The sequence below is a fragment of the Scomber scombrus genome, chromosome 15 (assembly GCF_963691925.1).
Source record: "Scomber scombrus chromosome 15, fScoSco1.1, whole genome shotgun sequence".
Classification (NCBI taxonomy): Eukaryota; Metazoa; Chordata; class Actinopteri; order Scombriformes; family Scombridae; genus Scomber; species Scomber scombrus.
The window spans coordinates 3,617,762-3,630,206 of record NC_084984.1 but is presented as its reverse complement, the minus strand read 5'-3'; the positions used below and the strand labels follow the sequence as shown (position 1 = coordinate 3,630,206).

The 12,445-nt window shown below is 39.0% G+C and overlaps 1 protein-coding gene across 1 annotated transcript in view; it reads left to right on the top strand.

Moving 5' to 3' along the window:
- Positions 1–8,231, top strand: part of pdlim5b (PDZ and LIM domain 5b) — a 38,866-nt gene extending 30,635 nt beyond the window's left edge. The window contains exons 8-13 of the mRNA XM_062434607.1: positions 2,454–2,617; positions 5,240–5,420; positions 5,539–5,719; positions 6,541–6,661; positions 6,747–6,862; positions 7,021–8,231. Coding sequence (XP_062290591.1) covers positions 2,454–2,617; positions 5,240–5,420; positions 5,539–5,719; positions 6,541–6,661; positions 6,747–6,862; positions 7,021–7,110 — 853 coding nt within the window. The 3' untranslated portion in view covers positions 7,111–8,231. The remainder of the gene's footprint in view (positions 1–2,453; positions 2,618–5,239; positions 5,421–5,538; positions 5,720–6,540; positions 6,662–6,746; positions 6,863–7,020) is intronic.
- The last annotated feature ends 4,214 nt before the right edge of the window (positions 8,232–12,445 follow it).

Genomic DNA, 12,445 nt, shown 5'->3' with positions numbered 1-12,445 from the left:
GTGCTAAATGTGTAGTCGGCCGTTGTTTAGTGTTTTATTTATTTTATTCTGCCCATTTTAAAACTTATATTGCCCCTTTTTGCGTACCAACATAAGTCTACTCTTCATTTGTTACACTGTAACTTATCAAATTGCAAAGTTTGAAAAACATGAGTAAAAAAAGTAATGCATCTTTTTGCACAAACACATCCTGTGTTATTTTATTTAAAAATGATTTAAGATACATATTATGTAGCTATATGTAATTATATTTCAACATGTAAATGAAATGCATGCATACAAGTAATAATGTGTGCTTGGAAATACAGTATACCTCTATTTTCCTCTGAAAACATTCTTTGATCTTTGTTTTTCTGTGCATGTCTGAATCTTTTTCTTCTGTTTTCTACACTAACCTCAGTAGTTACATCTGTCTGCTCCTTCTCACTTTACTTCAATAAAGTCTTTTCCTTACTGCTGTTTCTATTTCTTTATGTTTCATTCCTTCTACTGCACTTTCCTTGCAGACATTCAAGTAGGTTGAATGTCTATTATTTGAAGTAATTATTAATGCACAAAGAATAAAAGGTTAATTATGTCTGAATGCTCAGTGTACAGATTAAGTTTACTGATTTGAGCATAGAGGCTAAAACACAACTATTACCTGTACTGGAGGCCTTTAGAAGCATTTGCTGTGTTTCTTTCTGCTGTGCTGTATTGCAGCCAACTAGCCTTTATCATTGTCATTGCAATTTAATGACTCTCACATAAATCCTCAATCCCCAAAAATACCGTAAAACATATACGATTCAAATCAGTAAACATGTGGTTAATGTGCTAAATTTGATTATTGGTTGGATTTTATGCAGGTCGCATATTCTATCATGTCAACAATTGAAATGTAATTCAAACAGAAACATCGGATCAAAACCAGACAGGATCAAAACCATGTAAAAATAACAGTAAATCTGTGGTTGACATCATAATAAGTTCTGTTGTTAGCAACGTGCTCTTCTGAAGGTGAAAAAATAAACTGCTTCAGGGTAACAAAAGATAAACTTGTTGGTGCAAATCCTTTGCTCAACCAGTCTATCTGGGCAGCAACAGTGCTTCACTGATTGTTGTTGAACAATCACGTCATTACTTGCTTGACTGGGATCTTATGAGTCCTGTTACACCTAGGATATAGGTGACATCATTTTCACCACATTGTGGAAGGTTAAATCTTCATTAGATGAATGATCACGTCATTACTTGCTTGACTGGGATCTTCTGAGCCCTGTTACACCTAATGGTATGAAAGGTGACATCATTTTCACCACATTGTGGAAGGTTACATTTTAAAAGTACACCAGCCATTCGCCTTTATTCAGTTTGGACTCTTTGCCGCCCACAGGAGGTTCACAGCTTGAAATAAAAGCTGTGAAATTTTACAAGGGTTGATGACTTCTCGTTTTCTCCTAAAATATTTTGTGGCCCTTCACAGTTTGTACTTCCACAGGAAAAGAAACCACTGAGTGTCTCACTGGATAAAACCTTCTGCTATCATACCAGTTCAGCATATAAAATAATAACTTTATAAACCTTCTAAAATAACAGTGCTTGGTATCTCCTGCTGCTAAATGATCAGATAACTGAACATATTTGAGTCAGTCTCTAAACACTTCACTCATAGAAACTGAGGACAATCTCCCAGGTTTTGTTGTCAAAACTGGATGAAACAATTGGAGAGTTTTAAAAAAAAGCCTTCATAGTCTTGAGGGCAACCCTTCATATTGGGCCGGAGACATGCAGCTCACTATGGAGGATAATGGGTGGAGAGCATCATTTCCGGTAAGGCGTGTCCTTAACAAAATGTAAGGGGCATAGATTTGTTAGAGGTCTCTGTTCAAGCAACTTCCATCCATGCATTTTAAATCCCCAGACTTTGATAGGTGGAGACCTATCTGGTATCTTATCTGGTATCGTGAGACTACATGTACAGTACAGTGGAAACTATGGCATCACCACCTATAATTGTTCACTTATGTCAGTAACTGAAAAAAACCATATGGATAGTGGGCAGACATGCTTATCTGTCTTCCAAAGTTCTCAATGAGTGTCTTGATTGTTTGCATGTGCCACTGAGATTGCAACCAACTTATTATAATAGTTAGTACCTGCAGTGGAAGAAACTGACCAGGTTCACTACTTAACACGAAGTGGTAGTCTGCACTAGAGGTTCAACCTTATTTAAGGATTTGCAACAGGTTGTACCTAAATATGAATTATGAAAATGCCCAAAACATATTCTGACAGATGAGAGGGAAAAACTGTGACCATGGTGTGAATCTGCACACATCTCTACACTGGTTGAAGATGTAATGTAGGAGACGGTCAGAAAAGGCTGTAGTACTGTATGTGAAAATGTGTGTTTCTTGATGTTGAAGTGAATTATGATTTATGTGGAGTATGTATCTGTATCTGTTTCCCAGTGAGGCAGTTGACAAAACCACTCCTGCTGTGCACACCTTGCCTGCAGCAAAAACATATTCCAAATCTGCAGCGGCACCCAGGAATGGCAACGTTGTCCCTTCTTCCAACTTCAAGAGCCCTGCAGCCAAGAACAAGCCCCCCTTCCAGCTTGGAGGTCCATCAGGTAGAGTAACATACAGTATACTACATAAAAATCATCCATTACTTGTGGTTCTGCCTCTGCCGGGAATGTCAAATTATGTGTAGTTGCTTCTTGTGGCCACCAGAGGGCAGCGCCTTCCTCTAAATCACTGCTGCTCAGCTGGAACATTTACTGCAGGTTTAATACCTGACACTAAGCCATTTAAGATTATGAGCTCTATAAAAACCAGAGGTATTTCGTTAATGAGCTCAGATTATTGGCTTTCCCCGAGATCCCCTCAGTTAAATAGATTGTGAAATTGAGAATTATGTATTTTATTTTGTGTGAAAGCTCTGCTCTTTAAATATGGCTATCCATGCCACGAGACCTCAAGCAGGTCAGGGGTAAATATTTTCTGAAAGGCATCAGTAAGAGGTCATTATTAGCAATACTAAGACACAAGTGTGCACTTATAAGTGAACAGATGCGCTATGTGCCCCTGTGTATTTCCCCGGAGGCCTTTTAAGGAATGGCTGCTGAAAGGTGCCACAGGGAGAGAGCCGGAGAGGCCACAGTCAGTTCTCTGTTGCTGGAGTTATTTATCAGATTAACACATGCTTCAGTTCAAATAAACAAGCACATGTCTCATAGTACCCATGTAAAAATGTAAAATGGGGCTGGGTGGAATGTAGAATGCGTTACATGACCTTTACATTTATGTGCATGAATTATTAAATAGGCTATTGAAGTGTCAGAAGATATAAAATGAATATAACATACAGGTCAATGTCTCTCAGAGAATTAGAGACAAAAAGGTGAAAGGTTCATGCTCAGCGTAAGGGTAAAGCTTTAAGTGTAAAAGCTATATTGAGCATATTCCTCAGATGTGAAAGCTCCTGTTTGAAATTTAAAAACAGATTCTGATTTTATAAATATGGAGCTTTAATCCAATATACAGATGTGATTTGTCAGAATGACTCCTTCGCTTTGCTCTCCATCCATCCAAAATCAGAGAGGCAGAACAGACAATACAGAGATTTGCACTCCTGCTGTGATTCAGTTTGGATGTCTCCTCATGCTGACGTTGTTCTCCTTATCTTCCTCATACAGCCAGACAGCAGTGACAGACTCACAAATGTTCACTGCTTCACTTTTCTGTCCCATTTAATGTTGCTCAGTCGCCATTCTTTGCTTTTTGCCAATAGATTCGGAGTTTTGCTTTTACTGACAGCATGTCACCATCCACCCCACTGTAGCAGGTTTCCTACAGATAAGGTCATATGGTGCTATGGGGACAATATTTCAACTCCTGCAGTATTTTCTGCATTAGCACTGAATTAAATTGAATGTGAGGGTGACATTTTGGTTTTTTTTAAAAATCTGGCTTATCTTAATGGATAGTTGAAGCTAAATTAGGGCATAGTTGAAACATGTTTAATATCCTAGTAAGACTTTTTTTTTATCACGCTGCTGCTATTTAAGTCTGCACATCAGCATTTTTTCCTATTTCCTATTTTCTTTACTGATGAAACAAACTGCATAAAGATGTCATGAGTTTTTCTGTTTTAATATTTTATAATTTCAGCTTCAGTACTCCATGATTTAATTTAATTACAAATTAAATCATGTAAAAATATTGGAATTTGCCCATAAAATACTATAAGCCCCCCCAAAGTCCCAGAAAATATACCATTCATGTCCCATCAGTGCCTTTAATGGTAGCTATGGCCCTGCTCAAGAAGTGTCAGACATTGTTAATAATTTATGGAAAAAAACATGTTTGATTATGTAGCTGGGGATTGATATTTATATGAGCTCTTCACTAAGCCATAGCAGAAGTATTAAATAGCCAATTATTATCATTAAACAGTAAAATATCTTAGAGAATCTGTTTTCCATCCATATTTTCCATTCCCATTTGGAGCCCCTGTTTCTCTCGATCACACTTACTCTGTGGTATCAACCCAGCGTCTTTCTTCCTATTAAACCCTCTCCAGTCTTCTCACTTCCCTGCTAGTGCCCAGTGCTGTTTATTCACTTCATTTGCTCACAGTTCCAAGGAAATTTAGGGAGCACTTGTCCTTTGACCCTAACCACCACCACCACCATCCACCCCCCAAGTCTTTGATAATGTTGCTCTTTCTCTGTAGTGTCTCTGTCCCCAGTCCTCAAACCCTTCAGTACTCCCTCTGAAGCCAGACAGCACTGACCTCCGTCCTATATGCATATTTGCACTGAAAAAAAGAAGGAAAAACTTCCATCCTCTTTTCTCTTTGCATCCTCTCCATGTGTTTTGAAATATGAGGAGGAGGGGGATTATTTTTCCAGGTGTCTCCTCTGTCTCTGGGAATGCGTGGTTTCCCCTCAGTGGGAAAAATTGATCCCTTGTCTGTACAGGGTGGGGTTGCTCTGTCCAACCCCAGCTGTCTCATGCTTCATGCATGAAGGTTAGAGATCATCAAATCATTTCCATTCATTATCTGACAATACACAATCAGACTGTGCACATCTGTTCCGTTCAAGTCATGATTGGAAATGACAAAGAATAGGTGGAAGAAAATTGCAATTATTATTAATGAATTGTTTTTTCATTTTGAATTTTGGAAAGTACATACACTCAAAACACTTAATAATATGGCCCATTGTTTTTTCTTGCTGGTTTAGGCTTTCCTAAGGGCGGAGCAGCTCCTTCCTTTGGCAAAGTTGGCAGCGCTGCTCCCAAAGGTCCAGAACGCCCCACCCCACAGCCACATCCACAGGACCTTGACTCTCTGGTGCAGCGAGCTGAGCACATCCCAGCTGGTACACGTACCCCGATGTGCAACAAGTGCAACAACGTCATCAGGTGAGTAGCATCAGAAAAAATGAAGAAACACTCTGGGTTTATTTTGGTAGATTTGATCAATTCTAAGACTTTTGTTATGGTTGAGTTATTTTCCTTGTTCGTTGCTTCTTCCCTACAGGGGCCCGTTTCTCGTGGCCATGGGCATGGCTTGGCACCCAGAGGAATTCAACTGTTCTCACTGCCACTCCTCCCTGACGGACCGTGGATTCGTGGAGGAGAAGGGCCAGGTGTACTGCGAACATTGCTATGAGCAGTTCTTGGCTCCCACCTGTGCCCGATGCAACCAGAAGATTCTGGGAGTGAGTTACCACACTAGAGTCATATTGTTCTGTTTCCCAGTCTGCATGTCCTGAAAACTCATTAATACTATAAACATCATTTACTCTTCCTCTGCTGAATCCATTAAAGTGTATCTGATTGTACAATAAGGGCTCCTAAAAATACTTGAATTTGATCACTAAAAAAATAAAACCCTTGAAGTTGGTTTAACATGAAGTTGAGATCTTTACCTACTATTTGTGTGTGGGTCAATGACGTATAAGGATTTTCAACAACTCAATTTTAGAGTAATAAAAACAAGCATATCTAATGCAGTAGTTCAAACATTCAGAATGTTGTGTACCTGAAAATTCATATTATACATTTGAAAGTGATTTTAGTGGGTTTTTCAAGATTAATTGGCACTGGCCTTAAAAAAAGTCATGTGGTGCGACCATGATTCATCTTGAAATATCTTATATAAATAAAAGATCATCATTTACACAAAAAAAAAAGAAAAAAAATCAAATACTTTGTTTCCAAACACTTTATATTACTGAAAACTTGTAAAAAAAGATGTGAAGCGTGTTAAGTAAATTAATTTATTTCAAGATGAATCATGGTCGCACCACATGACTTTTATTAAGGCCAGTGCCAATTAATCTTGATAAACCCACTAAAATCACTTAATTTCAAATGTATAATATGGATCTTGAGGTACACAACATTCTGAATGTTTGAACTACTGCATTAGATATGCTTGTTTTTATTATTATTCTACAATTGAGTTGTTGAAAATCCTTATACGTCATTGACCCTTGTATCATTCTGTTTGTTTTATTCTTTCTTTTTTTCTCTGCAGGAAATCATGAATGCCTTGAAACAGACCTGGCATGTCAACTGTTTTGTCTGTGTGGCCTGCCAACAGCCAATTAGAGGCAACATGTTTCATATGGAGGATGGACAGCCATACTGTGAACAGGGTAAACCAGTAAACCCACAATGTAAATGGAAAAAAAAAAAATACATGCAAAAAGACTAACATGTAACAATGTTCTATTCACTCAGACTACTACACCATGTTTGGGACAAACTGCCACGGCTGTGACTTCCCCATTGAGGCAGGGGACAAGTTCCTGGAGGCTCTTGGATTCACCTGGCATGACACGTGCTTTGTGTGTGCGGTAGGTTCATCCTCCCTTCCCTTTACACCTCTTACCCCATGGAGACAGTTTGACTCACAGCAACAACAACAACAAGAGTTTGATCTAAAAATAAGAAAATGTTGAGAACATTGTGTGAATAACAAAGCCGCTCTGTGTATCTGTTTCTCAATCCATAGGTCTGCAGCAATGCTCTGCAGGGTCAAGCATTCTTCTCCAAAAAAGACAAGCCATTGTGCAAGAAACATGCCCACACTGTCAACATCTGACCTGCTCCTGCATGTATGAATATGAATGAGATAGGGGCAACAATGTCAGTTCATGGCAATTTTATATTTCAGTCAGATGTTTAATATTTTCACTTTTTTGAAGCTGATTTATCTGTTTGTGTATTCCAATAGAATAAGATTGGGTCAGAGGTTCCACTGTAAGCTTTATACTTGCTCTATCATTGTTTACTTTGCCATTATGTCATGAAAGTACAGTTTATGAGTTTTAGAGATGAATATGCATTTCGATAGACTGTTACCCCTGTAACTCAGTGGATTATTAATACATGTGTGATTATGCTAGGATTTGTATTTGGGCTGGAGGTTTTTTGAGCTCTTGATGGGTATTTTTTATTTCACATAGAAGAGGATACTTTACTGCAATGACCTACTGAGCCCCTCAGGGGTCATACATTAGAAAAAAATACTGATGTGGATATCTTTGCTTCATATTAACAAAGCAAGCGCAGGGTTTAGAAATCATATTTAATTTAAGAGGGAAAATTATTTATTTGTAAGCCAGAGTCACTTCATCATCACGCGCATTCTTCTGGCAACAAATAGGCCTACAGAATAAAAATGGGACATTTTATTATTAATATTATTTTTTTTAAAGTTTTATTCCCACTAATTGAAAGCACATTTGTAATGTGTAAAGCAGTGTTTAAATCGGACACTTTACAGCTCCTCTTTCATTGTTAATGCATAAAAATGATATAAGAGGATAAAGTTCAGTTGTGTTGTTAATGTATATTTTGTTATGCATATAGTTCAGGAGCAAAATGCTTCAAGGGTCATGCTTCCACTTAATACCCAGACTAAATAATACTTATTTCAAGTAGTTTCTTGCATTAAAATGCAGTTAATTTAAGTGCTATGTTGATGGGACCTGAACCCTCCATGGTGGCAGTGTTTGTGCCATTTTCTAGCCATCAATGCTTTTGTCATGTTGTATTTGCTCTCAGTGATAATGTGTTTGAAATGTTTTGTTCTATTAACATGAAACCATCTTAATATATATACTTACAGAAGCTGGGTTCTGCTGTCAGTTCTCATGTGCCTTGCACAATATCTAGAATAAAACACTTTTTGGAATTGTGTAATGGATGTTTTCTCATTGGACACTGTGCATAAAAAAAGTACTTAATGTTGAATAAATGAGAGTATTATAAGTCTTGTTATGTAGCTTTATCTCATCAATGTTCTTGTCTCAATATAGTAATATAATATAGTCTTATCCCAATCTTTGTGGCTGGCACTGAAAAGCAATTCCTCTTGCAGATACCAATTGTTTATGTTTTGCACATTCATTGTTTTATGTTTCTAAATGCACAGAGAACAATATGCAGTATGCATCATGGCTCTTGTGTGCATTATATATCTGTGGTTTCATGGGCAGGCAGACAGGCACCAGCTGCCTCATACAATGTACCTGTAGTAAGAGAGGAAAGGAAAGCACACATTTCTACTGTGACAGAAGAAACAACACCCACCGCTCACACACACATTTACATTCTTTATTGTTTAATTATAATCTGTTTTACAGTCATTTACGAATTACAAACAGGCGCTAAAACAGTGTTGAGTGCCTCGATTATTAGGCCTATTTGATTGTTATCATCTCAGAAACAGATGCCCCATACAGCAGGCAGGGCGCAGTGATATTATGCACTTCTCCAAGACGTCGGAGGTGGGAGCTGTGCGCAGAAGCCGTGGTACTCTTGGAAAACTCTTTCACAACACAGAGAGGGAGACACATGCAAATGAAAGAGACCACAGCAGAGATCACATTTAGACCAACTGGGATTCATGTCGAGCAGCGTTTAAGGAGACGGTAAGGTAACTTTGCTTTGGGGGGGAAAAAATAAAAAATGAAAGCAAGAAAGAGAGCGAGGAGAGAGAGAGAGAGAGAAAGAAAATGTTGATCTGTGTCAGTGGTGCAGTAAAGCTTTTGCAGGGTAATAGTAATGTAGCTGTGATTATGAAGCTCTCCTCACTGAGGCTCACAGGGCTGTGTCATTAGTTTTCCGTGCTGCTGTTCATTAGGATTCAACTGAAGGGCTTATTTTTGCAGATCGCGCTGAGTTGAGTTTGATGCTGGTTGCAGCTGCGCGCGAGATCAGCGGGACCCCAAACGTGTTGTTGATGGGAGTCTGTGATGGTGGTGATGATGATGATGATGATGATGATGCTTATCTGTAATTGCTACTCAGTACACCTTAATGTTTGATACGAGGGAGAAATAGAGGAGAAGAAGTTAAGTTACTGATGAAGATCGTCTCTTAATGTATCTAATTAGATCCATTTAGTAAACGTTGTAGAGCTTTCGATCATAGCACGTGATCTTCATAAGCAGAAAGGCGTTTTTCAGTTGTTATGCACTTGTGGTTGAATAGACTACCTTGAGGAGGCTTATACATTTCATTGTGGCAACTGGGTAAACTCCATTAGCTGATGAAGATCATGTTATGTTTTTAAACTGATGTTTCCTCACATTTGATGATCACTGCTCACTTCAGTCAATTAGGATTCAGGGTAGAGTTTGTCAATTAAATACAGCACAGGAAAAAAGTGTAATACTGAGACAGATATTGAGTCTGGCTGCAGGCTGAAAATGATATTGTCAGTGTGTGTAGAAGCATGTAAATGACAATTTGATTTTACATGTATTAAACAAAACCTCTCTGTGTTCTGCACTTGATCACTGAGCTTCAATGAACCATGATAGCCAATGTATGTGACATCACTGAGGTCCTGATGTTTACATCAGCATCTCAGAGCCCAGAGTTGGGTTTGCATGACCTGCTGCACCTCATGCAGGCCTGTGGTGTTTTTTAAGACTCCAGCCACACTTAAAGGACAGAGAGGCTTATTGAGGCAGAGCTGAGTGAGTGTTTTTGGCTAATATTAAACGCACAAAGAGTGATGAAACTACCACCTGGTCCTTAGCCTGGCTCTGCCCCTGCAACACCACAGTGGGGATAGCATGTCAAGTGAGGATGCATGGCAAGGCAAGCTTCAAGTGCTTCAGTTTGTTGGACTGTGTGTCCAATCCACATCCCTTGTTTTGAGCAAAAATGTATTTAAAAGTGTATTAACACATAATACGAGGCTTAAGCCATCTGAATTTGTCAAATAAAGCGGATATCTTCCACAGTTTGATTTAAAAAAAAAAAAAAATTTTAATCCCTTTTTCTGTCTTGATGGGCAATGTTTTCCTGTTCAGCTGCAGTGGAAAGATCATAAGAAACGGATAAATTGACACTAAATGGACAGTAACGTTGAAAGATATTGATTTTATTTGACTAATTTGATTGAAGGAGGACTGTAGCTTTTGTCCAACATCAATTACATTGAAAGTGGATTATGAAGGGATCTCTTAATGGTCTGTATGAACAGGGAAAAAGTCGCACCCTACTGTATGAAGCTGGACTGTCACATGTGTTCTTGCATTCAAAAAACACAGACTTGATCACAACATGAGTGCAGAAAAATCATGCAACTGCTGCTTAACAGACCAAAGAGAATCATGAATACAATAGCCTTACAAGTGTATGCATTATTTACTGGATTATGGGACTTAAAGAACTAACAAGGTATTTTGCAGTAGTTGTGAATACCTCTTTATTGCTGAGCATACGTCTGTTAAGTTTGGTTGATTTTTAAACTCTTTCTTTGGTAAATTCATTTGCTGCTCATTTGATCATACCAGCGGCCTCAAGCACACACACACACACACACACACACACACACACACACACACACACACACACACACACACACGCACACACACACACTCTCAGTCCTTCAGTCACTAATGTACATAAACAGACATACAAACACACTCTAGGTAGATACTAGCCTGAGTGTGGGTTTGTCCACAGGGCTAAACTTAGCAAGCTGCGACCCCTCACCCCAGTTTCCTCCCTCATAATTACAGGAAGCCAGTTTAGCCAATTAGAGCAGAGATATTTGGCGCATATTAACAAGCTCAATAGGAGCAGTATTTGAGGACTAGACAGGTAATGACTGAATATGTGGGTGGAGGGGGTGGTTTTTGCCATCAAGTTTGAAAGATGTTTGGAGTGCTCAGGTTTGCAGAGGCTGCAGGAGATTTCTGTTTGAAAAAGGAAGAAAAATGACACTACAGTTTGAGTTTATCACCTCACACTCCTGCTTTAAGCAGTCTATCGTGTAATATGAGCACAGTGACTGTCAGATATATCCTACGCTACAGAGTTACTACAGTTGAGAAACAAACTGTCAGAGATTCAGGCTCCAGACAGACTTTGCTCAATGTCTTTTCCAGCTGCCAGGGCATGATATTTCTTTCATGATTCCCTTTTGTTTCTCCTCCACACACACACACACACACACACACATACACACACACACACACACACACACACACACACACACACAACACACACACACACACACACACACACACACACACAGATAGACGAGCATCTTATAAGAAGGTTTTCCACAGGTATGGCTTTTCCATCTGTCATTCACTCAGTGATTTCAGCCAGTTGCTGCTGTTCCTCCCACACACTAACACTCTGCACTGGATTTCCCATGCACACCCATACAGTACATACCACAGAAACCATAGTCATACAGTCTTATTTTCTTTGCAACAGCAACAACGATCTCAACACAGATTCTGCCTGGGATGCAGGTCTGTGCTTGCATTTTTTTCTAGACAGCCTCATCCTTCTATGGGGGATAGATGGAGAGACTGAATGGTAATTTTCTTATAATTCAAGTTTGAATTTCAACTTTAAAATGAACCCATTTTACAATCTTTTTAAGGTTCAAGTGCTTCCGTAAAGAGAAACTTTATGTTTATGTATGCCTCTGGATCCCATCAACTAGGAAGCATAGGCGTAGCGCAACTGATCTTGTTCCACTTAGTAATAATCTGCGTCTTACCTGTAGGGTCCGCTGGCTCTTTGACAATTACAGTGATGCTAATTCAACCACCAGAGCTAAATACAGATGCCCCATTCTCTGTTTCATCTGTAGTTGCAGATGAGAGACAAATGTGGGCAACAGGAATTACTTAAAGCTGCAAGCCGCTCTGCTCTTTGCCTGGAAGGTCAGCAACCATGTGAGAGAAAGCCGACATCCTGTTTTTAGAGAAAGAAAGGGGCAGAGAAAAAAAAGGAGAAAGAGGTACAGGATGAGTGGGGGATGATTGAAGATCGAAGAACAAAAGAGGATAAGGGATACTTTGCATGATTGGTTGAAAGTCAAAGTGGGGAAATGACCTGAGCTTGAAATTGAGTCTCAGTCATTTCAGTTATACATGGCAGACATATGAGCTCCT